Genomic DNA, 27,011 nt, shown 5'->3' on the forward strand with positions numbered 1-27,011 from the left:
TTCATGAAAAGGAATGGGGTTAGGCATTACACATCTGCCCCGTATCATCCAGCCACAAATGGATTGGCTGAGAGGTTCGTACAAACCTTTAAAAAAGCAGTAAGGGCCATGTGCGATTACGACATTCCACTGCAGCATAAGGTGGACAATTTCCTGTTAGCCTACAGAAATGCGACACATGCAGTCACCAACCAGACCCCGGCCATGATGTTCTTTAACCGAAGGTTGAGATCTCGTCTGGATTTGCTCAGACCAAATGTACGAAGAGACGTTGAGAATAAGCAATTCCAGCACATCAATGAGAAGCCGACAAGGAGCTTCAATGTAGGGCAACCAGTCTTGGCCCGCAACTACCGAACAGAGAAATGGCAACCAGGAACGATATGCACACGGCAGTAATGTACACAGTGGATGTTGGGGAGAACATTGTGAGACGCCATGTCGACCAGATCCTAGAGTCACAGGAACGAGTCAACCCCATGTCGCGCGTACCTGGTGATGAACCCGACATACAGGTAGCATCTACCCCAGAAACAGTAGCATCGGAAGCTGATGAACCAACCGACGACAGGGGTCCAGAATCGCCTCCGCACCAAGAGCAAGACACTCAGGAAAGGCGCTACCCAGAAAGGATCAGGAAGCCGCCCCAAAGACTGAATTTATAAATGGAATATTTTCAGTTAATGTTGCATGTTAAAAGTGTTAATTGTTAAATGAATGTTATGGTACTGTTAATCTAAAAGGGGAGGAATTGTAGTGTATGTACCTTTAAGGGGAAGAACTACTTTTTACAGCTCCTGTATACTGTAGTACCGGCAGTGACCACACCTGTATATAAACCCTGAGTAGGGATCTGTGCAGTTAGTTTTAAAGTAACCCTCATCCAGTAAACACCTGTTGATTGTTCCCTGCAGTCTCTTGTCTAGTTATTGAAGGACACACAACATCAAGATACATGGATCTAACAGTGTCCCTTAACGTTCTTAGAACTTTTAAAGCTCTTCCCACAGTCAGGACACTGAAATGGTCTCGCATCAGTGTGAACAAGCTGGTGTCCCTTCAGTTCCCCGGGGCTTTTAAAGCTCTTCCCACAGTTAGGACACTAAATGGTCTCTCGTTAGTGTGAACAAGCTGGTGTCCGTTCAGTTCCTGGGTGCTTTTAAAGCTCTTCCCACAGTCAGAACACTGAAATGGTCTCTCCCCAGTGTGAACAAGCTGGTGTACCTTCAGTTCCCCGGGGCTTTTAAAGCTCTTCCCACATTAGGACACTGAAATGGTCTCTCGTTAGTGTGAACAAGCTGGTGTTCCTTCAGATTCCTGGCGCTTTTAAAGCTCTTCCCACAGTCAGAACATTTAAAGGGTCTCTCGTCAGTGTGAACTCGCTGATGTGCCAGCAGGTTGGAGGACTGAGTGAATCCCTTCCCACACACGGAGCAGGTGAACAACCTCTCCCCAGTGTGAACTCGCTGGTGTTGCTTGAGCTCCATGGGGATTTTAAAGCTCTTCCCACACTCAGAACATTTAAAGGGTCTCTCGTTAGTGTGAAATCGCTGGTGTCCCGTCAGCTCCCCGGAGCTTTTAAAGCTCTTACCACAGTCAGGACATTTAAACGGCCTCTCATCAGTGTGAACTCGCTGGTGTTGCTTCAGATACTGGGGGCTTTTAAAGCTCTTCCCACAGTCAGAACATTGAAATGGTCTCTCATTCGTGTGAACTCGCTGGTGTCCCGTCAGCTCCCCGGAGCTTTTAAAGCTCTTCCCACAGTCAGAACAGTTAAATGGTCTCTCATCAGTGTGAACAAGCTGGTGTCGCTTCAGCTCCCCGGGGCTTTTAAAGCTCTTCCCACAGTCAGGACACTGAAATGGTCTCTCATCAGTGTGAACTCGCTGGTGTGTTTCCAGGTGGGATGAATAAACAAATTCCTTTCCACACACGGAGCAGGTGAGCGGACTGTCCCTGGTGCAACTGCGCTGTTGAACTTCCAATGCAGACGGGGAACTGAATCCCTTCCCGCCGTCCCCACCTTTACCCGGTTTCTCCCCGGTGTGATGGTGCACGTGTCTCACCAGGTCAGGCAATTGGCTGAATCCGCGTCCACACACTGAACACGTGTGCGGCTTGTAATCGCTGCGATCGCTGCTTTCTCCATCCATGTGCAAAGGCCGATGATATTCAGGTCCGGATGAATCGAGCGACTCTGTCAGATCTTGACTTGATGTTTGGTCTGAGCTTCCCGCCTGTAACTGATCCACTTCTATAACCCTGTAAATTGAGTTCAGAAAAGGATCAGAAGCAAATTGTTGTTTAATTATCCCCTTTCCGAACCTAGGGGCAGTGAAGCTGATTTTCAGGCCCCAGTTGCTGCACAGGTTGGTTGAAAGGATCAGCAGCAATGGCGGCTGGAATACCCACAAGCCCCGGCGCTCCAGAAAGCACTCTGTTGACACTGAGTCCTGCGCATGTGCTCATGGCCCCCGCGCTCTCCCTCCTGCTCCACAATCGCCCGTCCCGATCAGTCCACAACGCGCATGCTCAGCGCACAAAACCCCGCGGTTGGAACACTGGGCACGTATGCGGAGCCGCAACATCTGGTACGCGTGCGTGGCTCAGGTGGGGGCGAGTCGGTGTTTCGACTCAGCCGCCAGGGAGGTGCGCATGTACAGAATGACCCAACATTCTTCCTGTCAGCAATCACTGCCTCGTTTCTTTAATAAAAACAGAAAATGCTGGAAATACTCAGCAGGTCAGGCAGCATCTGTGGAGACAGAAACAGAGTTAACGTTTCAGGTCGATGACCCTTCATCAGAACTGCTTGTTCTTTAGTGTCAGCCAGTGGCTCAGTTGGTAGCACTCTTGCCTCTAAGTCAGAAAGTTGTGGGTTCACGTCCCACTCCAGAGACTTGAGCACAAAAATCTAGGCTGACACTCCAGTGCAGTGCTGAGGAAGTGCGGCACTGTCGGAGGTGTCGTTTTTTGGATGAGATGTTAAACTGAGGCCCCGTCTGCTCTCTCGGGTGGATGTAAAAGATCCCATGGAACTATTTCGAGAAAGATAGGCTTGCATTTATATAGTGCCTTTCATGACCAGCAGACGTCTTGAAGTGCTTTACAACCAACGAGGTACTTTTGGAGTGTAGTCACTGTTAAAATGTGGGAAAGAGCAGGGGAATTATCCCCGGTGTCCTAGTCAACGTGTATCCCTCAATTAACATAACAAAAAGATAGATTATCTGGTCATTATCACATTGCTGTTTGTGGGAGCTTGCTGTGCACTAACTGACTGCTGCGTTTCCTACATTACAACAGTGACTACACTTCAAACGGTACTTCATTGGCTGTAAAGCGCTTTGGGTTGTCCGGTGGTGGTGAAAGGCGCTATATAAATGCAAGTCTTTCTTTCTTCACTGGCCTCACCAGCGACCTCTTCTGGCTGATGGTTGATTGATAGCCAAGATCCAGCGCATGCGCACACGGGACGGCGGTTTGGGCCGAGCCCGGCACAGCGACCCCTCCCGGTCGCCAAGGGTAATAACCGCGCATGCCCAGAGGAGACCAACCCCCTCCCCCAGTCAGAGCTGCGCTTGCGTACTCGGATCCTGTCAGACGGAGTCGGCGCGGGGCATTCCGGGGACAGGCCTTGGTGTCGGTTCCAGAGTCGCGATCGGTGACGGAAAGTGAGTTTTCTCCGCTCCGATTGGGTGGAGAATCGCGCGGGGTGGGGGGGAGGGGTGGATCTGGAGAGAATAAAGAGAAATAGAAAAACCTGAGAGTCCGCGAGGCCCCGGACCGAGCGGCGTCAGTTGGACGGTTCACGTGATTTCGGGGACACGTGACCCGGGCACGCGGCCTGATTGACGTGACATTCCGACCAATAGGGAGCGGGCGGGGCTGGAGGAGCCAGCCGGCGGCGGGCCCTCCAACCAATCGGGGAGCCCGAGGGGCGGGACTAGCGCCGGCTGATTGTCTGATCCGCAGGGCAGCGAGTTTCTCCAGTCCCTTGTTCAGGGCCCGGGGCCAGGGGAGGCTGTGGGCCTTTATTCCCCTTATTGGACACAAGGCTCTTGTCTCACAACACACTGGCTCAGGTTTTAATACAGACTTAAAATTCATCAATAAAAGCAGATAAACCTCGTGGAACAAAATATTTAATATTTGAGAGTAAAAATACTGTTATTTTTCCTCTGTGGAATTTGTTAGTTTCAGACAATAACAACGATTTGTATTTATATAACATCTTTAATGTAGTAAAATGTCCCAACGCGCTTCACGGGAACGTTATAAAACAAAATTTGACACCGGGTACAAACCAAGCATATTCCCATAAGGAGGAAAGATGGGGCGTCCAAAGCTCGAGCTCCCGATGACAAAGGATGTAGAGATTAGAATTAAACAGAAAAAGGAGGTTTATGACAAATGTCAGGTACAGAATACCGTCAAAAACCAGGAGAATACAGAGAGTGCGGGGGAAATTGAAAAAGGATATATGAAAGAAAGACTTGCATTTATATAGCACCTTTCATGACCACCGGACGTCTCAAAGCTCTTTACAGTCAATGAAGTACTTTTGAAGTGCAGTCACTGTTGTAATGTGGGAAACACGGCAGCCAATTTGTGCTCAGCAAGCTCCCACCAACAGCAATGTGATAATAACCAGATTATCTGTTTTTGTTATGTTGGTTGAGGGATAAATATTGGCCAGGACACCGGGGATAACTCCCCTACTCTTCTTCAAAATAGTGCCATGGGATCTTTTACATCCACCTGAGAGAGCAGATGGGGCCTCAGTTTGAAGTCTCATCAGAAAGACAGCACCTCCGACAGTGCAGCACTCCCTCAGCACTGCACTGGAGTGTCAGCCTAGCTTTATGTGCTCAAGTCTAAAGGTGTGCGGGTTAGGTTGATTGGCTATGATAAATTGACCCTTAGTGTTAGGGGGATTAAATACGTGGGGTTACGGGGATAGGGTGGGATATGTGTTGTGTAGGGGTTACGGGGATCGGGTGGGATATGTGTCGGTGCAGGCTCGATGGGCCGAAATGGCCTCTATCTGCACTGTGGGGTTTCTGTGATTCTGTGTTTCTGTGAAGTCCCTGGAGTGGGAGTGGAACCCACAACCTTCTGACTCAGAGGCAAGTGTGCTACCCACTTTTTTTTTTATTATACTTTATTGAACATTAAGAACATTTACAACATCGTGATCATTACATTGTATGATACAAATCAATTCCACCGCTCTGCACAGCCATTCCGCCACCACATTTTAACATCAAAACCTGAAGCTTAATTTGTCACCTGTAACATATATTAATCGATTGTACTTTAAAAATTGGTTGTAAAATACTGTCCTTAAATTCCTTTCTGAATAAAACATCCACAGAGCCTTATAATGATCTTTTAGCTTATATTTAAAATACTCTTTTAGATTGATTCTCCTCCCCTTAAAAAACAGAGCATTCCTTCTTTGCACAATCACGAATCTAGCCAAACTGAACATTAAATTAATTGCCGCTCTGCTAGACTCTGGCAGACTCTCCTGCAATCCCCATCTCAAAATTGAGTCCCACGGGATTCCCATTCTCGCTCTTCGGTCCCCACCCAGCAAAAAAGCTTCACACAACTGTCAAACATAGTACTTAAAGTCATTTAACTGCGGACATAACACCAGTAAATGGGACAGAGTCTCATCCTGTGTCCCACACATTGGACAGTTGCCGCCTCCACTCGTCCAATCTTGCACAAGACCGTCATGGTAAAAATCCGGTTATGAGCCAATTTGAAATCCAGTTCAATCCATTCTGGGCATTTAAAATTCGCCCACACACCCTTCCAAATCCTGTTGAAGTCCAGCTGTGGGTATATACTCTGCCAAAACTCCTGACCAGCAGGTGTCTTGAATCTCCATTCTCTGAATACCTCATAGAAATCTCGAGTATTACAGTTGTCAAATTGGACCAACTCTTCCCTTTTCTCCAGTACAAAGCTTGGAAAAGCGGGACGCATTTTACTTCCTTTGGAGATTTCCGCATTTATTTCTTCCATCCAATCCTGTGGCATTGCCCTCACAATCTTCTCATACATGATTCCTATTGCTTTTCCTTCTACCTCCTGATCCTCCTCCCACACCATGTCCCTCACTATCGCTTCCGGCAACCAACCTGGAATCACCTCGTATAATACATCTTTCACAGATATAATCCCAGCTTTTATAAAAGCTTGATTAAATAAAACCTCTCCTTCGATGTTGACCCACCTATTCAAAAATAAGGGCTGTTCTAAAAATTCCTCAGCCCCCTTGGGCATATACTGCACACTTTTTAAAAATTGAGCCCAAGTCTCTACAATCCCCTTATAAAACCTAGGGAGAAGTTTAATTGATTTCAAAAACATATTATTGTATTCCATATACAATATCATCTGCCCTCCTATCCCACTTCATTTTAAAAAATGCTCAAAAGAACTTTTCCAAAAACTTGTATTTGGCTTCTGAAGAAATCTCTTCATCCATTTGATTCTAAAGGATTTTTTCTTCAAAGCAATATCTGGGAAATTGAGTCCTCCCTGATTTCTCCGTCCAATGATGGTATTGTAAGCCACCAAGGCTGGTTTCCCTTCCGATAAAAACCTCACACAAGCCTCTCGGATGGACTTTTCTGCCCACTCAGGAATATCCTCCACCGTCAATAAGTACCATAGCTTAGATAGCAGGAGAGCAGACACCACTGTCGCTCTTCCTTGCACTTTCAACCACCTTCTTTCCCATCTTCCCAAAATCTTTTTAATTTTCATAACCTTCGGTTCCCAATTTAATCGATCCACTTCTTCCCTGTCTTTCTTGCACTCCATACGCACCCCCAGAACTTCCAAAACCTCCACCACCTTAAAGGGACATACCCCCAACCATTCCCCCCTACCCCTCCCTGCAACCAGGCATTGGGACTTACTATAATTCACTCTGGCACCTGAAGCTCTACAATATTCCTCCACTACATCCGTAGCTTTCCTCACTGACTCCCCATTTCTCAATGTTAAGGTTGTGTCATCTGCATATTGGTGTATCACCGACACCAGCCCAGAACTGGGGACCACAATCCCAACTACACCTTGTTTCTTTCGCATCATGTAACCTAATGGTTCTGCTACCAATGTGTACAGCAATGGGGACAGGGGACAACCCTGTCTCACTGATCTCTGTATCAGAAAATACTTAGATAAAAAAACATTACATTTAACACAGCTAAATATGTTTGAATAAAAAATCCTTATCCACTGAATGAAATTTTCCTTGAAACCAAATGCTTCCAAAACCTTCAATAAAAACTCATGAGAGACCCTATCAAAGGCTTTCTCTTGATCTATCTTTAATACATAAGCCTCCCTCCCACTCTCTATCACATCTCGGATTGAGACCACAGAGTCTGCGATGTCCCGGCCTATGACTCCATAGGACTGAGAGGGCCAAACTATCTCCGGTAACACCTTCAAACGATTTGCCATAACCCTCGCCAAGATCTTATAATCCACATTTAATAGTGTGATGGGCCTCCAATTCTTCAGATACCGTCTATCCCCTTTATTTTTATAAGCTAAGCTTATGATACCTCTCCTCATAGATGGGGCCAGGCTTCCCTCAAATTTAATTTCCTTAAAAACTTCTAAGAGCAATGGACTTAAAATCTCAAAAAATTCCTTATAAATTTCTGCACTTAGTCCATCGGACCCTGGGCTTTTCCCCCCCTTCATTCCACTTATTGCTACTTTTATTTCCGCTAATCCTACTTCTTTATCACACATGCTTCTCTCATCCTCCTTTAAACCCTCTTCAATAAAAGCAGTAACCTTCTCCATCTCCAAATTGGAAATGTCTTCTTTTGTATATAGCTCTTGATAGAAGCTGCTAGCCGCCTCTAAAATCTCCTCACTTTCATGAATGATCTTCTCCCCAACCTTCAACTCCTCAATTAACGATAATCTCTGTCATAGAAACATAGAAGATAGGAGCAGGAGTAGGCCATTCGGCCCTTCGAGCCTGCTCCGCCATTCAAGGAGATCATGGCTGATCATCCAAATTCAGTACCCTGTCCCTGCCTTCTCCCCATATCCCTTGATCCCTTTAGCCTTAAGAAATATATCCAACTCTTTCTTGAATATATTTAATGAATTGGCCTCCACCGCCCTCTGTGGCAGAGAATTCCACAGGTTCACCACTCTCTGGGTGAAGAAATTCCTCCTCATTTCAGTCCTAAATGGCTTACCCCTTATCCTTAGACTGTGACCCCTGGTTCTGGACTCCCCGGCCATCAGAAACATCCTTCCTACATCTAGTCTGTCCAGGCGTGACAGAATTTTATAGGTTTCGATGAGATCCCCTCTCATTCTTCTAAACTCCAGTGAGCATAAGCCCAATCGACACAATCTTTCCTCATACGTCATTCCTGCCATCCCAGGTATCAGCCTGGTGCAGCTTCTCTTGCTCTAGAAAATATCTAGTGCATCTTTCGCCCTCCAATGCATCTCTAACCTTTGCACGGAGAATGGCCCCCTTGCATTTTTCAGCTTGCAATAATTCCCACTCTTCCTTTAGTACCCGGAACTTAGTCTCAGCTCCCTTATCCCCTCTGTCAACTGCTTTACAGACATCCGTAAACCTTTTGTTTATATTCTCTTCTCGATGCCGGTTAGCTACCACCCTCTTTTTCCCATAACAACCTCATATTTGAAATTGTCCCACCAAACTCTTCTTTCTTTCAAGAACAAAAGTTCCTTCCGAGCATTCTTTATTATATTTATAATCCCTTCTTTATAAGCAATTTCTTTCAGGTATTGATTGTTTAAAATCCACACCCCTGAACCGATCTTAACTCTGCTGTTCCTAATTCTAAGAACCAAAGCCGAGTGATCACTAAAAAATACTTTTTTATAATAAATCTCCATCACCTCCTAACTTAACCCTTCCTGCATTAACACAAAATCTATTCGGCTCTGTTTTAAAACATCACCCACCCAACCTGCTCTGGAGAACTCCCTTTTTATGGGGTTCCGGTCCCTCCGTAAGTCTCTCAAATTTAAATTTGCCATCATTTTTACAATCATCCCTCTGGAGTTATCATCTTTAAAGGTCATCTGGGCTGAAATGTCCATCCAAGATAAAAATACATTAAAATCCCCCACTATACAAGGATTTTCCACCTCTGCCACTTCAGTGAATAACCCCCGAAAAAACTCGCGACGCTTGCAATGGTCGTTCGGTGCATAGATATTAAAGAGATCACAATTAAATCCCTCCATTTTTACCCTTAGCCGTAAAAATCTCCCCTCAGGGTCCTTGTCCACCAAGGCAACATTCTCTTCTATGGACGAACTCACCAAAACAGCCACCCCTCTACGGTTATTGTTTGCACAACTTGCAAACACCTCTCCCTTCCAAACCTTCTGAACTCTTTCTAGAATATCCTCATCCCAAAAGGTTTCTTGCAAACACAACAAGTCCGTGCCTTTAAAACCCTGCAACAACTGCTGCAATTTCTTCTCATCCCTCAGTCCGTTCATATTAATTGAGACCAATGTAATCATGGCTCCAAAGAAGGGAAGTATGCCTGATAATCTCCCCATCATTTAATCTCTGGCTCTTCCCCCCCACTCATGCTCCTTCTCAACTTTTCGGACAGCTGTTGCTTTTTCCTGCAGCCTCCGGCTCTTTTTCACCTCCTGTTTGACCCCTCCCTACTGTTTCAGCCTCTTCCTTGCATTAAGTTTGGACCCAGGAGCTGCCCTTTCTCCCTCCTTCTGCCCCTCACTAACCTTTCCCTTTCCCATCCCCGACTTCCATGTCTCTGTCCCCCTCTAATTCCTCACTCTCAAGCTCTTCTGCAACCCCCTGTGCCTGCTCCCCGTCAGATACATAATCCTGCTCCCCGTCAGATGTGCTGCTCCCTTCGACCACATCACCTCTGACCCTTGCACCTTGTTCCCTCACTCCATGGGACAATGGTGCACCTAAATTGTTCCCTTCTGACGTCTCTATCTCGCCGATCCCATCCTGCTGTCCCTTTAAGGCTCCTGCTTCTTGCACCCTCTCCCCGCCCTGTCCCCTCCCGCTCACCAAAATATCCGACTCCCCGCCTTTCCCCGGAGCACTCACTTCCACCACACACCCCGCTCCTGCCTCCTCTCCCCCCGCAGACACCAGACTCCCCAGGGGGAGCCGAACTGCACTAAGGCTCGAGTCTGCACTCAACCCTCGCTGCCCGCTGCTGTCTTTGTTCCCCTCCAAAGCACTCGCCGTGTTTTCCGCCATCTCCATCTCCGCTCCACCATCCTCTGCCTCTTCCTGTGCTCCTTTTTCCTTCATTTTACCGGCTGTGTCCTCCGACTGCACCGCACCTCCGGCCGTTCCACACTCCTCTCCTGCTCCTTCTCCCATCTCCTCATCACTCATTTCGCTCCCTTCTGCCACACACTCACAGCGGGCGGGGCCTTTGTGACACACCCCACAGCTCTCCGCCTTGCTGCTCCGAGCGATATGTCCCGACTCACCGCAATTGTAACAATACAAATCAGGACAGTTTCTTACGAGATGGTCATGTCCCAGACAACAGTAACACACCTTTACTTGGTTACCGTGCAGCACACGAAAGTACTGCACTCCCTCCAGTCTCTCGAACTTCATACTGTACGGCAAAGACCTCACCCCCTCTGGGAACCGCACCTTTACATACCGGGTTCCGTCTGCTACCCGTGTTCCCGGATAGTACCTCCTCTTTATTTCAGAACAGATTTTAATGTCCCATGACTCCAACTTTTTGCTCAGCACTTCGTCCTCGATGTACACAGGCAAGTTCAAAAATGAAACCACCACCTCCTCTGAATATAGCAGTCACCTCCAAGAATTTCTCCCCAACTTTCAGACTGAGCAGCAGTTTTTCTACCTCCTCACGGCCACTGAACGTCACCTCAAATCCCACCACCAACTTTTTACAAAACTCCCTCCAACACCCAGCTGCAATTAGGCAACCAGTAACACCTGCTCACTCCTAGCCCCTCCCACCTAGAGAGTGCTGCCCACTGAGCCACAGCTGACACAAGGGAGAGAATACAAGAACAGATTAGTGGGTAACGGAAAAGGGAACCCAAAAATCTTTTATGAACATATCAAAAGTAAAAGGATAGTTAAAGGAATGGTGGGGCCGATTAGGGACCAAATAGGAGCTCATCATACGGAGGCAGAGGGCGTGGCTGAGGTACTGAATGAGTACTTAGCATCTGTCTCCACAAAAGAAGAGGATGAAGTTAATGTCGCAGTAGAGGAGGGGGGAGTAGAGAAATTGGATAAAAATGGATAGAAAGGAGGTGCAAAATAGGTTGTCATCACTCAAAGTTAACAAGTCACCCAGTCCAGATGTGATGCATCCTAGATTGCTGAGGGAAGCTAGGATGGAGATAGCAGAAGCTCCAACCACAATCTTTCAATCTCCCTCAGATATATGGGAGTGGTGCCAGAAGACTGGAGGATTGCAAATGTTACACCTGTAGGAACGGAAGTTCCTATCCGAATAATGAAGTTCGACGCAGTGAAACAAAATAACCAAGTTTAATAAACAAACAACTTAACTGGTAAAACTACAGGAGCAGATGTAAACAGGTCTGTGCAGCCTCACAGCCTCTCTAAGACTGCTACTAAATACTGGAAGCTGACGTCATGATGTCATTACGCTTTCTGCGCCAACTGGGGGTCACGTGATCGGCGTCATGACGTCACCACGCGAAAATGCAAGAAACTACATACAGTTTAAAGGTGCAGCCCACAGCTGCACTACATGGTAGTTAAAGGAATGATTACTGATTGCCCAGTGTCTCTTGGTGGCTCCGCCACAGGCGCCTCCCCCAGAATTCTCTTTAACAGACAGCGTCAAACGAACAGGAGGTTTAATGATTCTACCCGAACGACTACGAACTTCAGACGGTGGAACGTTGGGAGACGAGCCGGTGCTTGGCTGTGTCTGAAGCGGTGCATCTGAGGTGGAGGAAACAGTAGCAGAAGGTGTAGGCAAGGATGAGGCAGAAGCAGGCAGTTCAATGGTAGGCTGTTGCATAACTGGTCTAGCAGCCAACGGTGGTCGTCCACGGCGAGGTGGCTGAGCAGCAACCACTGGTTCACTCCGATCGAGATGGGCTGGTTTAAGTCGGTCGATAGAGATGGTATCGGACTTACCTCCCACTTCGTGAAAAATTTCTCTCCCGCTGAGATGACACGAAACGGTCCAGCATAAGGTGGTCTGAGTGTATCTCTATGAGCATCCTGCCGAATAAAAACGTAATCGGAACTCATAAGTTCTGCTGGAACATGAGGCCTCTGTAGGTTGTGATGCGAGGTTGGAATAGGCAGGAAATTCTTTGCCACCTCTTGATGCTGAAGGAGCTGCTGAGCAGGCGACCACGGTTCTGTATGTGGAGGGAGGAAATCCCCTGGTACTCGAAGTGCTTGACCGTAGACTAACTCAGCCGATGAAGCCTGGAGGTCATCCTTGGGGGCTGTACGGAGGCCTAGCATCACCCAAGGGAGTCTGTCCACCCAGTTGGGACCACGCAAGCTGGCACGGAGGGACGCCTTTAGAGACCGATGAAACCTCTCACATAGACCGTTCGCTTGCGGATGGTAAGCGGTGGTACGGTGCAGCTTGGTACCCAAGCCCTGTGCAACTGCATTCCACAACTCTGACGTAAATTGTGGACCTCGGTCAGAGGAGATGTCAGATGGCACCCCAAACCGGGCCACCCACGATGAAATAAACGCCCTGGATATGTCCACTGTAGTAGTAGCGACCAAGGGAATTGCCTCTGGCCACCTGGTAGTACGGTCCACCATTGTCAGGAGATGCATGAAACCCCGCGAAGTGGGGAGGGGACCCACTAAGTCCACGTGTACGTGATCGAACCGGCGTTCAGGCACCGGAAAGATGGCCACTGGAGCCTTAACATGACGATGGACCTTTGATTTTTGACAGTCCACGCAATTGTTTGTCCAGTCCCGAACGTCTGAATGCATTCCCTTCCAAACAAATTTGCGGGACATAAGTCGTTGTGAAGCTCGCATCCCCGGGTGTGATAAGCCATGTATAACCTGAAAAATCTTCTTACGCCATTCGACTGGCACAATGGGCCGGGGCACTCCCATGGATGTGTCACACAAGAGCGTGGTTCCTGCTGATTGGAACATAACATCAGCTACCTGCAAGCTAGAAGGCATGGTCCGATACGCCTGAACTTCGGGATCTGCCAGTTGTTCTTCCGCCAACCCGACGAAATCGATTCCCAGGTGAATTGCCTGGACTGGGGCACGCGAAAGGCAATCAGCCACGAGATTATCTTTGCCGGACACATGTCGTAAATCCGTCGTAAATTCAGATATAAATGTAAGGTGGCGCTGTTGCTGGGCTGACCACGGCTCCGCCGTTTTGGCCATTGCGAAAGTGAGCGGCTTATGGTCCATGAATACAGTGAATGGGCGCCCTTCTAGGAGAAAATGGAAATGCCAGATGGCCAAAAACAAGGCCAGCAACTCCCTGTCAAAAGTGCTATATTTTCACTCATTCTTGCGCAGTTGGTGGCTAAAAAAGGCCAATGGTTGCCAAGTCCCATCAACCCATTGTTCCTGAACCGCCCCGATGGCGTAATCGGAGGCATCGGTAGTAAGGGCGATGGTCGCGCCCAGGAGTGGTTGTGCAAGCATAGTTGCGTCTGCCAATGCCGCCTTGGCGTCCAGGAACGCCTGGTCCATCTGTGGTGTCCAAATGATAACATCTTTACCCGACTTCCCTTTGAGTGCTTCATACAGCGGCTGCATCAATTGGGCTGCCTTGGGGACAAAACGATGATAAAAATTTACCATCCCCAGGAACTCCTGAAGAGATTTGAGTGTGTGAGGCCGCGGGAATGCCGTAACTGCCTCTACCTTGGTGGCCAGTGGTACGGCGCCTTCTGAGGTGATCCTATGCCCCAGAAAGTCAATGCTGGTTAACCCAAACTGGCATTTGGCTAGGTTTATGATGAGGCCATGTTGGCTGAGACGGGCAAAGAGTGTACGTAAATGAGCCATGTGCTCCTCCTTATCCTTACTAGCGATGAGAATGTCATCCAAGTAAATGAAAATGAAGGGAAGATCCTGTAACACAGAGTCCATGAGTCGCTGAAAGGCCTGAGCCGCATTTTTCAATCCAAACGGCATGCGGAGGAACTCAAAAAGGCCAAACGGTGTGATGACCGCCATTTTGGGGACGTCTTGAGGGTGCACAGGAACTTGGTGATATCCACGGACGAGATCTACTTTGGAAAATACTGAGTTGCCAGCCAAATGAGCCGAAAAATCTTGTATATGCGGTATTGGATACCTATCCGGCATAGTGGCTTCGTTAAGGCATCTGTAATCCCCGCAAGGCCTCCATCCGCCACCTGGTTTAGGTACAATGTGTAGTGGGGAGGATCAAGGACTATCCGAGCGTCGGACAATCCCAAGGCGCTCCATGGTCTGAAACTCTGCCTTTGTGGCTGCAAGCTTTCCGGGTTCCAATCTTCGTGCCCGAGCGTAAACAGGCGATCCCGTTGTGGTGATGTGATGCGCCACACCGTGCCTCGCGACTGCTGCCGAGAATGTAGGCCTGGTGAGCCCCGGGAACTCGCCGAGTGGGCGCCTAAACCCGTCCTGCGATGGAACCGCACAGGCAACCGACCAGGAGACAGCGGTGCTGCGGTGGCAAGGCACCGCGTGGAAAGTAGACGCATTAATGAGTCGACAATGTTGGACGTCGACCAGAAAACCATAGACACAGAAAAAATCAGCCCCCAGGATGGCCTGTGATACTTTAGCCGTTATAAACTCCCACACAAAACGTTGACCTCCAAGAGTTAAATTAACTGTCCGTTTACCGAACGTGCGAATGGCCGCACCATTGGCTGCCTCGAGGGAAGGGCCGTGACCGCCGGATTGTAGATCTAGCTTTGAAACTGGCAATATACTGCACTGAGAACCAGTGTCACACAAGAATCGTCGCCCTGTCCTGGAATGAGTAATGTAGAGGCGTTTTCCCGCTGAACCGACTGCCATGGTGAACTGGGTGTGTTTGTCAGACCCTGTCATCCTCATCGATGTTTGCGAGCCTGCTGGAGATTTTTTTTCAGCGAAACTGCAGGGAGGACGGCAGCGTCGAGCCTTGGTGCCAAAACGGGCATTGTACACACACCAGCCTGCTGGAGGAGGGCTGGACTTTGCTCGCACAGGGGAAAGGCGCCTCGTGGCTGCACAACTCTGCTGTGTGACCGTAAAAATCTTGTCTGCCTCTGCAGCAAGCTCGGCACAGTCCGTAATCGTAGAACTGGCCAAGGCTGCCTGAACTGGCTCAGGTAGCTGGCAGAGGAAGAGTTCTCGAAACAAAAAACATTGGGGCTCCAAACCCAAAAGCGTGAGCATCTGGCTCATCAGTTCCGATGGTTTTGAGTCCCCGAGACCGGGCATAGCAATAAGCCTGCATGCACGCTCCGACTTATTTAAACCAAACACCTGTAGTAAACGAGTTTTTAGAGCTTCATACTTGCCCTCTGCTGGTGGATTGCCCAGGAGGCTGACGACCCGCGAGGCCGTGGCGCTGTCGAGAGCGGAAACCACGTAATAATAATGGGTCGAATCCGCTGTAATCTCCCGGAGTGCAAACTGGGCTTCTGCCTGGAAAAACCATGCTGCTGGTTGCTGTTCCCAGAACTGTGGCAATTTAAGGGCAACGGCGTTCGTGTTCATTATAAGTATCTCGCCGAAAGTTGTCCGACGAGATCGGGGTCACCAATGTAGGAACGGAAATTCCTATCCGAATAATGAAGTTCGACGCAGTGAAACAAAATAACCAAGTTTAATAAACAAACAACTTCACTGGTAAAACTACAGGAGCAGATGTAAACAGGTCTGTGCAGCCTCACAGCCTCTCTAAGACTGCTACTAAATACTGGAAGCTGACATCATGATGTCATCACGCTCTCCGCGCCAACTAGGGGTCACGTGATCGGCGTCATGACGTCATGACGGGAAAATGCAAGAAACTACATACAGTTTAAAGGTGCAGTCCACAGCTGCACTACATGGCAGTTAAAGGAATAATTACTGATTGCCCAGTGTCTCTTGGTGGCTCCGCCACACGCCCCTGTTTAAAAAAGGGGAGAGGGATAAACCTGGTAACTACAGGCCAATCAGTCTAATGTCAGTGATGGGTGTATGACTAGAGACCATTGTCAAGGACAAAATTAATTCTCACTTGGAGAAACATGGGTTAATAAGGGGCAACCAGTATGGATTTGTTAAAGGTAAATCGTGTCTGACTAAACTGATTGAGTTCTTTGATGAAGTAACAGAGGGTTGATGAAGGTAGTGCAGCAGATGTTGTATATATGGACTTTCAAAAGGCATTTGATAAAGTACCACATAAGAGACTTACTCAGAAAATAGAAGCACAGGGAATTAAAGGGCTGATGGTAATTTGGGTATATAATTGGCTAAGGGAGAGGAGACAGTGAGTAGTGCTGAGGGATGTTTTTCTGACTGGAGGGAAGTATGCAGTGGGTTCCCCCAGGAGTCAGGATTAGGACCATTGCTTTTCTTGTTATATATAACTGACCTGGACTTGGGTATAGGTGTACAAGTTTGAAGTTTACAGATGATACAAAACTTGGCAACTTTGTAAATAGTGAGCATAGTAGTAGCAGACTTCAGGAGGACAGAGACAGACTGTGAAATGAGCAGACACAAGGCAGATGAAATTAAATGAGGATAAGGGTGAAGTGATGCACTTTGGGAGAAACAACAGGGAGAGGTCGTATAATCTAAATGGGACTATTTTGAGGGGGTGCAAGAGCAGAGGGACCTGGGGGTCCATATTCACAAATCTTTGAAAGTGCCATGGCAAGTTGGTGAGGCGGTTCAGAAAGCGTATGGGATACTTGGCTTTGTAAATGGGGCCATTGAATACAAAAACAAGGAAGTTACACTAAACCTATTATGTCCGTGAATGATTGAGACACGGACAGCAGGAGTTGAACAAAACAAGTCTTTACTGATGGAAGTCAATAGTGAAACTGAAAACAACAGAGGCTCACTAGCGCCTTTTATACAGGGGTGGTCACTGCTGGTACTGCAGTCTGAGACCAGTTATTCTCTTAAAGGTACATACACAACAATTCCTCCCCTTTTAGATAAACAGTACATAACATTCATTTAACAACTAAGTGATAACTAATTACAATCACAATTACGGTTGCTAGATACATTGGTTAAGTTTAAGCAATTATAAGTTCAGTCTTTGAGGAGGCTTCCTGATTCTGTCTGGATAACGCCTCTTTGGGGTATCAGGTTCTTCTGGCAATGTTGAGTCGGGATCAATGTCGTTGTTTGGTTCATCTGCTTCCAATATCACCGGTTCTGCGGTAGCTGCAATTGGTATGTCGATTTCATTGCCAGGTGTATCAGATCGTGGTGTGGAGTTGACGTTTTCCAGTGACTCTAGAATCTGGTCAGCATGGCGTCTTACAATGCTCTCTCCAACGTCCACGGTATACATGAGAGGTCCTTGCCGTGTACAAATCGTTCCTGGCGGCCATTTCTCAGTGCGGTAGTCCCGGGCCAAAACTGGTTGACCTATCTTAAAACTCCTGGTCGGCCTTTCATTCATATTCTGAAACTGCCTGTTCTCCACATCTCTTCGGACGTTTGGCTTAACCAAATCCAAGCGGCATCGTAGTCTTCGATTGAAGAACATCATGGCTGGAGTTTGGTTGGTAACCGCATGTGTCGCATTCCGGTAGGCAAACAAGAAGTTGTCCACCTTGTGTTGTAGGGGTATATCTTCATTACACATTGCCTTGATAGCTTTCTTGAATGTTTGGACAAACCTCTCGGCCAATCCATTAGTGGCTGGATGATATGGGGCAGATGTGTAATGCTTAACACCATTGTTCTTTAAGAACCTCCGGAACTCTTCAGACACAAACTGTGGTCCATTGTCAGAGCAAATCTGTTCAGGCAGCCCATTCCTGGCGAATATGGTTCATAAAACTGTGATAGTTTTTTCCGTGGTGGTTGAGGACATTTTTATTACCTCTGGCCACTTTGAATGTGCATCCGCCGCAATTAAAAACATCGAGTCCATGAAGGGACCAGCAAAATCAATGTGCACCCTTTGCCATGGAGATGAGGGCCACTCCCATGGATGCAGAGGAGCTTGTGGTGGGGCGTTTTGGACCTTCTGGCATCCTGCACAGCCCTTGGTCATCTCTTCGATTTCTCTATCGATTCCCGGCCACCACACAAACGCTCTGGCTAAGTTCTTCATTTTTACCCCACCCAGATGACCCTCATGAAGCTCATTGAGCACTCTATCCGTCAACTTAGGTGGAATTACTACTCTGGATCCACACATCAAGGTTCCTCTGCACACTGACAGCTGTTCTCTTCTCGGCGAGAATGCTGGCAGCAGTGGTTCGCCATGTGCTGGCCATCCCTTCACTGTTAAATCATAGACCCGTGATAGTGTCGGGTCATTCCGTGTTTCCTTTTCTATGTTTGCATTCGTCACAGGGAGACATTCGACGATGGTCGAGTGGAATAACTCCATTGGATCCAATGCAAGGTCTTCTTCTTCCACCGTCGGCAACGGTAAGCGAGACAATCCATCAGCATTCCCATGCTGTTTAGTTCCTTTGTACTCGATGTCATATTGGTGTGCCCCTAGGAAAAGGGACCACCTCTGCAGCCGTTGTGCTGTCCTTATCGGAACTCCCTTCTGAGGGTTGAAAATGGAGACAAGAGGTTGATGATCGGTTAGTAGAGTAAATTTTTGACCGTGCAGGTAGTGATTGAACTTCTTCACCCCCCACACTAGGCTGAGGGCCTCTCTGTCAATCTGGGCGTAGTTACGCTCGGCAGAAGTTAACGAGCGTGACGCAAAAGCTATCGGCTTGTCTAAACCATCAAGGAATTTATGTGACAGTACCGCCCCAATGCCGTAGGGAGACGCATCACACGCCAGTCTGATCGGCAGTGCTGGGTTGTAGTGAGCCAATACTTCCCTTGAAGTGATTAAGTCCTTACTCTTCTGAAAGGCCCGCTTACAATCATCGCTCCATTTCCATGCTACCCCCGTTCGTAGCAGGGCGTTCAGTGGTTGCAGAATTGTCGACAAATTCGGCAAAAACTTATGGTAGTAATTCACCAATCCGAGGAATGCCTCAGTTGCGACACATTTTCAGGTGCTGGGGCCTTAACAACCGCTTCAATTTTGTCAGGGGACTTATGTAACCCCTCTTCATCAATCACGTGGCCACAATACGATATCTGTTTCTTAAAAAACTCGCACTTGGGGCGGTTGGCTCGTAGCCCATGTTCCCGTAGTCTAGTGAGCACCTGTTCTAGGTTGTTAAGGTGTTCACTGTCATCTTCACCAGTCACAAGGATGTCGTCCAAGTAACACTGAGTCCCCGGAATCCCTTGCAGGACTTGTTCCATCGCTGTTAGCCATATCGCCGGAGCCGATGCTACTCCGAATACCAATCGATGATACTGGTAAAGACCTTTGTGAGTGTTTATCGTGAGATACTTCCTAGAGGACTCTTCAACCTCCATCTGCAAATATGCTTGTGCTAGGTCAATTTTTGTAAAACGCTTCCCTCCAGACAGTAAGGCGAAGATGTCTTCTATCCTTGGAAGAGGATATTGTACTGTGTGAAGGACTGGGTTCACCGTCACCTTGAAATCCCCACAGATGCGAATCTTCCTTGGCTCCCTGGACTTATTGCTTAACGTTTTCTTCATGACAGGAACGATGGGTGTCGCCCACTCGCTCCAGTCGACCTTAGACAACACGCCTGCCTTCTCCAGATTCTCCAGCTCTGCCTTGACGGCTGGGCGAATTGCATATGGTACCGGTCTTGCTTTGAAAAACTTGGGAACTGCATTCTCTTCTATTTTTATCGAGGCGGTTACGCCTTTAAGCGTGCCCAGTTCTTGTTGAAATACCTCTTTGGCGTTAGCTAAGATTGTTGACAATCGTCCAGGAGTGACGTCTTCATCTTTTTTACCGTCCACCGTCATTGCATGAATGGAGTGCCAATCTAAGTTTATCTTCCTGATCCATTCACGTCCCAATAACGGTGGTCCACCATTTGGCAGTATGTAGAGATACAATTTCCGTATTTTCTTGCCGTTGTATTCGACAGGCACCCTTATTTTTCCTCGGGTATACTTTTTGCCCCATATACGTCGTCAAGACGATGGATGTCTCTCTCAAGGGTATGTGTGAGAATAGCCGCTCGTAGTCTCGTCGATTCATGACGGTTAGCGCTGATCCTGTATCCAATTCCATTTTAACTTGGGACCCTGCTATCGTGAGGGTGACCCAAATGGTTCGGTGATCCTCTTTTGCGATTACATTGTGAAGTTTGAGACAGCTTAGTCTCCTGTTCCCGGATTCACTATCGCTCATCTGGTCTTCGGAACTACTGTCCGTCATCTTTTGTACTTTCTTGTACGGTCCCTTAGTAGCCTTTTTGTTGTCGCTGCTCTTCTTCCCAGACTTGCAAACTCGTGCAATGTGTCCCATCTTTCCGCATTGCCTGCATATTTTGTCTTTGGACCAGCAGTCCTTCTGGTCATGGTTGGTTCTGCCGCAGCGATAACATTTTGCAAATCCCCGTGTCATTTCGTGGGTGCCGTATTCCTGTGGCTTTTGTTGAATTTCTGCAGCTCCCCTGGCTGCTGCTTCTAACGATACTGCCACGCTGAAAGCCTTATCTAGCGTCAGCTCTTTCTCTGAGAGTAACTTCTTCTGTGTTCCTTCACTCAGGAGTCCACAGACAAATTTGTCCCGTAGGGTATCTGCCAGTCCTTCTCCGAACTGGCAGCGCTTTGATAGCTTGCGTAGTTCCGTAAGGTACTCAGCATTGCTCTCATCTTTATGCTGAGTTCTCCTGTGGAATTTAAATCTTTCTGCTATCAACAGCGGTGCAAGGTTTAGGTGTTCCTGTAGGACAGCAACAATTTCGTTAAAATTCTTCGCCTTTGGTTTGGCTGGAGTAATCAGGTCCCGCAATAGGCTGTACGTTCTAGCGCCCATTACGTTTAGCAATACCGATGCCTTTTTCTCATCAGCTATTTCGTTTGCCTCGAAATATACCTCGACTCTTTCCACATACGTGGTCCAGTCCTCTATTGTATTATCAAAAGCAGTGATACAGCCAGTCTTCGGCATCTTGCAAATCTAAAATGGCGCCTCCCTCGCTTTGCCTTCTTCCCCGATTTAACAAAATGGCGCCTCCCGCGCTTTGCCTTATTCCCCGCTGATTAAGTTGGCGCCTCCCGCGCTTTGCCTTCTTCCCCGCTATTGCTAGCGCTGCTTTCCGCGGTTCCCGTTGCAACCTGCAGCTCCTCGCGGTTTCTTGTGCGTTTAATATATATATTTTTTAAATTATTTTCCCGTCGTGGGACTCTTGCCTCCCTCTTCTCGGGTCTATACGCAGCCCGGCTTCGTAGCACCGGCCGCGCCCTATGTGCTCCACTCTCTCTCTCTCTTGTTCCCGACAACGCTGCTCGGCCCCGTTGCAAGCCACCCGCTCGAGTTCGCGACCGCCGCAGCCCAGGAAGGATCAGTGTACTACCTGCCACCAGCCCGATTAGCTGAAGCACCGTTGACAGGAACCAGGCCCCGCTTTCGACAGCTTCTCCAGCAATCTTCAACTCCGCTAACACAGGGGCGGATGCCCACGGTCGCCGCCCGTTTCTACTGCCTCTTACTTTCTTTTCTTTCTGGCCTCGACCTCTGCTCACTTCGCTGTAGGAATGGATCCCAGGAGGTGGTGCAGACTGTAGGTAAGTTCGTATCTGCTCGTCGCCAGTATTATGTCCGTGAATGATTGGGACACGGACAGCAGGAGTTGAACAAAACAAGTCTTTACTGATGGAAGTCAATAGTGAAACTGAAAACAACAGAGGCTCACTAGCGCCTTTTATACAGGGGTGGTCACTGCCGGTACTGCAGTCTGAGACCAGTTATTCTCTTAAAGGTACATACACAACAAAACCTTTACAAATCGCTAGTTAGGAACATCGGAACAGGAGGAGGCCATTCAGCCCCTCGAGCCTGTTCCGCCATTCAATGAGATCATGGCTGATCTGTGACCTAACTCCATACACCCGCCTTTGGCCCATATCCCTTAATACCTTTGGGTAACAAAAGCCCATCAATCTCAGATTTAAAATTAACAATTGATCTCGCATCAATTGCCATTTCTGGAAGAGAGTTCCAAACTTCTACCACCCTTTGTGTGTAGAAGTGTTTCCTAATTTCACTCCTGAAAGGTCTGGCTCTAATTTTTAGACTATGTCCCCCGTCCTAGAATCCCCAACCAGCGGAAATAGTTTCTCTCTATCTACCCTATCTGTTCCCCTTAATATCCTGAAAACATTGAACAGATCACCCCTTAACCTTCTAAATTCTAGGGAATACAACCCTAATTTGTGTAATCTCTCCTCGTAACAACCCTTGGAGTCCGGGTATCATTCTGGTAAACCTACGCTGCACTCCCTCCAAGGCCAATATATCCTTCCTAAGGTGTCGTGCCCAGAACTGCTCACAGTACTCCAGGTGGGGTCGAACCAGGGTTTTGTACAGCTGCAGGGTTTTGGCCTCAGCTGGAGTCTTGTGTACAGTTCTGGGCACCACACTTTAGGAAAGATGTCAAGGCCTTGGAGAGGGTGCAGAGGAGGTTGCCCATGATGGTACCAGGGATGAGGGACTTCAGTTATGTGGAGAGATTGGAGAAGCTGGGATTGTTCCCCTTAGAGCAGAGAAGGTTAAGAGGAGACCTAATAGAGGTGTTCAAAATTACGAGGGGGTTTTGATCGAGCAAGTAGGGAGAAACTGTTCACTCTGGCAAGTGGGTCGGTAACCAAAGGTCACAGATTTAAAATAGTTGCTAAAAGAACTAGAGGGGAAATGAGGAGAATTGTTTTCACACAGAGGGTTGTTAAGATCTGGAACGCACCATCTGAAAGGATGCTGGAATCAGGTTCCACAGGAACTTTCAAACGGTAATTGGACATGTACTTGAAGAGGACTAGTGTGCAGAGTTCTGGGGATAAAGCTGGGGTTTGGGACTAAATTGGACAGCTCTTTCAAAGAGCCGGCACAGACACGATGGGCCGAATCACCTCCTTCTGTGCTATTAGATTCTATGATCAGTGTGAAGACGCTGGTGACTCTTAAGGTTCTTGGAGCTTTTAAAGCTCTTCCCACAGTCAGAACATTTAAAGGGTCTCTCGTTAGTGTGAACTCGCTGGTGTGACAGGAGGGTGGATGACTGAGTGAATCCCTTCCCACACATGGAGCAGGTGAACGGCCTCTCCCCAGTGTGGAGGAGCCAGTGTCTCTTCAGTTCCTCGGAGCTTTTAAAGATCTTTCCACAGTCAGAACATTTAAAGGGTCTCTCGTCAGTGTGAACTCGCTGATGTGCCAGCAGGTTGGATGATTAAATGAATCCCTTCCCACACACAAGAGCAGGTGAACGGCCTCTCTCCAGTGTGAACTCGCTGATGTGCCAGCAGGTGGGATGACTGAGTGAATCCCTTCCCACACACAGAGCAGGTGAACGGGCTCTCTCCAGTGTGAACTCGCTGATGTGCCAGCAGGATGGATGACCGAGTGAATCCCTTCCCACACACGGAGCAGGTGAACGGCCTCTCCCCAGTGTGTAGGTGTTGGTGTCCCTTCAGCTCCCCAGAGCTTTTAAAGCTCTTCCCACAGTCAGAACATTTAAAGGGTCTCTCGTCAGTGTGAACTCGCTGATGTACCAGCAGGTTTTGGGGCTGAGCGAATCCCTTCCCACACACGGAGCAGGTGAACGGCCTCTCCCCAGTGTGTAGGTGTTGGTGTCTCTCCAGCTCCCCGGAGCTTTTAAAGATCTTTCCACAGTCAGAACATTTAAAGGGGTTCCCTCCAGTGTGAATTCGCTGATGTTCCAGCAGGTGGGATGACTCAGTGAATCCCTTCCCACACATGGAGCAGGTGTACGGGCTCTCACCAGTGTGAACTCGCTGATGTTTCTTCAGCTCCCCGGAGCTTTCGAAGCTCTTCCCACAGTCAGAACATTTAAAGGGTCTCTCGTCAGTGTGAACAAGCTGGTGTGTCTGCACGGTGGATGACTGAGTGAATCCCTTCCCACACATGGAGCAGGTGAACGTCTCCTCCCCAGTGTGAACTCGCTGGTGTTGCTTGAGCTCCCGGGGGATTTTAAAACTCTTCCCACACTCAGAACATTTAAAGGGTCTCTCGTTAGTGTGAACTCGCTGGTGGCCCTTCAGATCCCCGGACCTTTTAACGCTCTTCCCACAGTCAGAACATTTAAAGGGTCTCTCCCCAGTGTGAACTCGCTGGTGTCCCTTCAGCTGCCCAGAGCTTTTAAAGCTCTTACCACAGTCAGAACAGTTAAACGGCCTCTCATCAGTGTGAGCTCGCTGGTGTTCCTTCAGATACTGGGGGCTTTTAAAGCTCTTCCCACAGTTAGGACACTGAAATGGTCTCTCATCAGTGTGAACAAGCTGGTGTCCCTTCAGATCCTGGGGGCTTTTAAAGCTCTTCCCACAGTCGGAACATTGAAATGGTCTCTCATCAGTGTGAACAAGCTGGTGTCCCTTCAGTTCCCCGGGGCTTTTAAAACTCTTCCCACAGTCAAGACAGTTAAAGGGTTTCTCGTCAGTGTGAACAAGCTGGTGTCCCTTCAGTTCCCCGGGGCTTTTAAAGCTCTTCCCACACTCAGAACAGTTAAAGGGTCTCACATCAGTGTGAACAGGCTGGTGTTTCTTCAGCTCCCCGGGGCTTTTAAAGCTTTTCCCACAGTCAGAACACTGAAATGGTCTCTCCCGAGTGTGAACTCGCTGGTGTGTTTGCAGGTGGGATGAACAAACAAATCCCTTTCCACACACGGAGCAGGTGAACGGACTGTCCCTGGTACGACTGCGCCGTTGAACTTCCAATGCAGATGGGTAACTAAATCCCTTCCTGCCGTCCCCACCTTTACCCCGGTTTCTCACCGATGTGACAGTGCACGTGTCTCGCCAGGTCAGGCGATCGGCTGAATCTGCGTCCACACACCGAACACGTGTGCGGTTTGTCATCGCTGCGATCGCTGCTTTCTCCTTCCATGCGCAAAGGCCGATGATATTCAGGTCCTGATGAATCGAGCGACTCTGTCAGATCTTGACGTGATCTTTGGTCTGAGCTTCCCGCCTATAACTGCTCCACTTCTATAACCCTGTAAATTGAGATCAGAAAAGGATCAGAGGCAAACTGTTGTTTAATTTTCCCCTTTCCGAACCTAGGGGCAGTGAAGCTGATTTTCAGGCCCCAGCTGCTGCACAGGTTGGTTGAAAGGATCAGCAGTAATGGCGGCTGTAATACCTACAATCCCCGATTATCAGATTGCTGTTTGTGGGAGCTTGCTGTGTGCTAATTGGCTGCTGCGTTTCCTACATTACAACAGTGACGACACTTCAAACGGTACTTCATTGGCTGTAAAGCGCTTTGGGACGTCCGGTGGTAGTGAAAGGCGCTATAGAAATGCAAGTCTTTCTTTCTTCACTGGTCTCACCAGCGACCTCTTCTGGCTGATGGTTGATTGACAGCCGAGAGTCCGCGCATGCGCAGGCGGGTCGGCGGTTTGGGTCGCGTCCGGCACAGCGACCCCTCCCGGTCACCACGGGTAATAACTGCGCATGCCCAGAGGATACCAACCCCCCTCCCCCACTCAGAGCTGCGCCTGCGCACTCGGATCCAGCTGGACGCAGTGGGTGCTGGGCATTCCGGGAAAAGGCCTTGGTGCGGTTACAGAGTCGCGATCGGTGACGCAAAGTGAGTTTTCTCCGCTCCGATTGGGTGGAGAATCGCGCGGTGTGGAGGGGAGGGGTGGATCGGGAGAGAATAAAGAGAAATAGAAAAACCTGAGAGTCCGCGAGGCCCCGGACCGGGGTCAGTTGGACGGCCATGTGATCTCCTCGGGGACACATGACCAGGGCCCATGGCCTGATTGATGGGAGCTTCCGACCAATAGGGAGCGAGCGGGGCGGGGCTGGAGGAGCGAGCCGGCGGCGGGTCCTCCAACCAGTCGGGGAGCCCGAGGGGCGGGACTAGCGCCGGCTGATTGTCTGATCCGCAGGGCAGCGAGTTTCTCCAGTCCCTTGTTCAGGGCCCAGGGCCAGGGGAGGCTGTGGGCCTTTATTCCCCTTATTGGACACAAGACTCTTTGTCTCACAACACACTGGCTCAGGTTTTAATAGAGACTTTTTAAATTCATCAATAAAAGCAGATAAAACCCGTGCTTCTGTGGAACAAACTTTCTAATATTTTATAGAATCATAGAATGGTTACAGCACAAAAGGAGGCCATTTGGCCCGTCGAGCCCGTGCCGGCTCTCTGCAAGACCACTTCAGCTAGTCCCACTCCCCGCCCTTTCCCCGTAACCCTGCAAATTTCATTACTTCAGGTACTTATCCAATTCCCTTTTGAAAGCCGTGATTGAATCTGCCTCCACCACCCTTTCAGGCAGTGCATTCCAGATCCTAACCACTCGCTGCGTAAAAAAGTTTTTCCTCATGTCACCTTTGGTTCTTCTGCCAATCACCTTAAATCTGTGTCCTCTGGTTGTCGACCCTTCCGCCAATGGAACAGTTTCTCTCTACCTACTCTGTCCAGACCCCTCATGATTTTGAACACCTCCATCAAATCTCAACCTCCTCTGCTCTATGGAGAACCACCCCAGCTTCTCCAGTCTATCCACGTAACTGAAGTCCCTCTTCCCTTATCCCTGGAACCATTCTTGTAAATCTTTTTTGCACCATCTCTAAGGCCTTCACATCCTTCATAAAGTGCGGTGCCCAGAATTGGACACAATACTCCAGTTGAGGCCGAACCAGTGTTTTATAAAGGTTCATCATA

The 27,011-nt window shown here is 48.5% G+C and overlaps 1 protein-coding gene across 1 annotated transcript; it reads right to left on the reverse strand.

Moving 5' to 3' along the window:
* Positions 1–1,203: 1,203 nt before the first annotated feature.
* On the reverse strand, positions 1,204–25,878 carry LOC147119077 (uncharacterized). Its single transcript, XM_085984025.1, has 3 exons — positions 25,845–25,878; positions 23,592–25,158; positions 1,204–1,782 (listed from the first exon to the last, which is right to left on the reverse strand). The coding sequence occupies exons 1-3, from the start codon at positions 25,876–25,878 to the stop codon at positions 1,227–1,229; spliced, it is 2,157 nt and encodes a 718-aa protein (XP_085840151.1). The 3' UTR covers positions 1,204–1,226.
* Between the last annotated feature and the right edge of the window lie 1,133 nt (positions 25,879–27,011).

This window comes from Somniosus microcephalus, chromosome 4 (assembly GCF_052327205.1).
Source record: "Somniosus microcephalus isolate GS21.2 chromosome 4, FLI_Smic_1.0, whole genome shotgun sequence".
NCBI lineage: Eukaryota > Metazoa > Chordata > Chondrichthyes > Squaliformes > Somniosidae > Somniosus > Somniosus microcephalus.

Excerpts from the sequence above, each read along its gene's own strand:
- LOC147119077 (XM_085984025.1), bottom strand. The coding sequence starts at position 25,878 with ATGCCCAGCACCCACTGCGTCCAGCTGGATCCGA. Across the intron at positions 25,159-25,844 it reads CTGCGTCCAGCTGGATCCGA|ATTCAGCCGATCGCCTGACC; the intron begins GTGCGCAGGCGC and ends GTGTGGACGCAG. Across the intron at positions 1,783-23,591 it reads CGAGTTCACACTGGAGAGAG|ACCATTTAACTGTTCTGACT; the intron begins GCCGTTCACCTG and ends CACTGATGAGAG.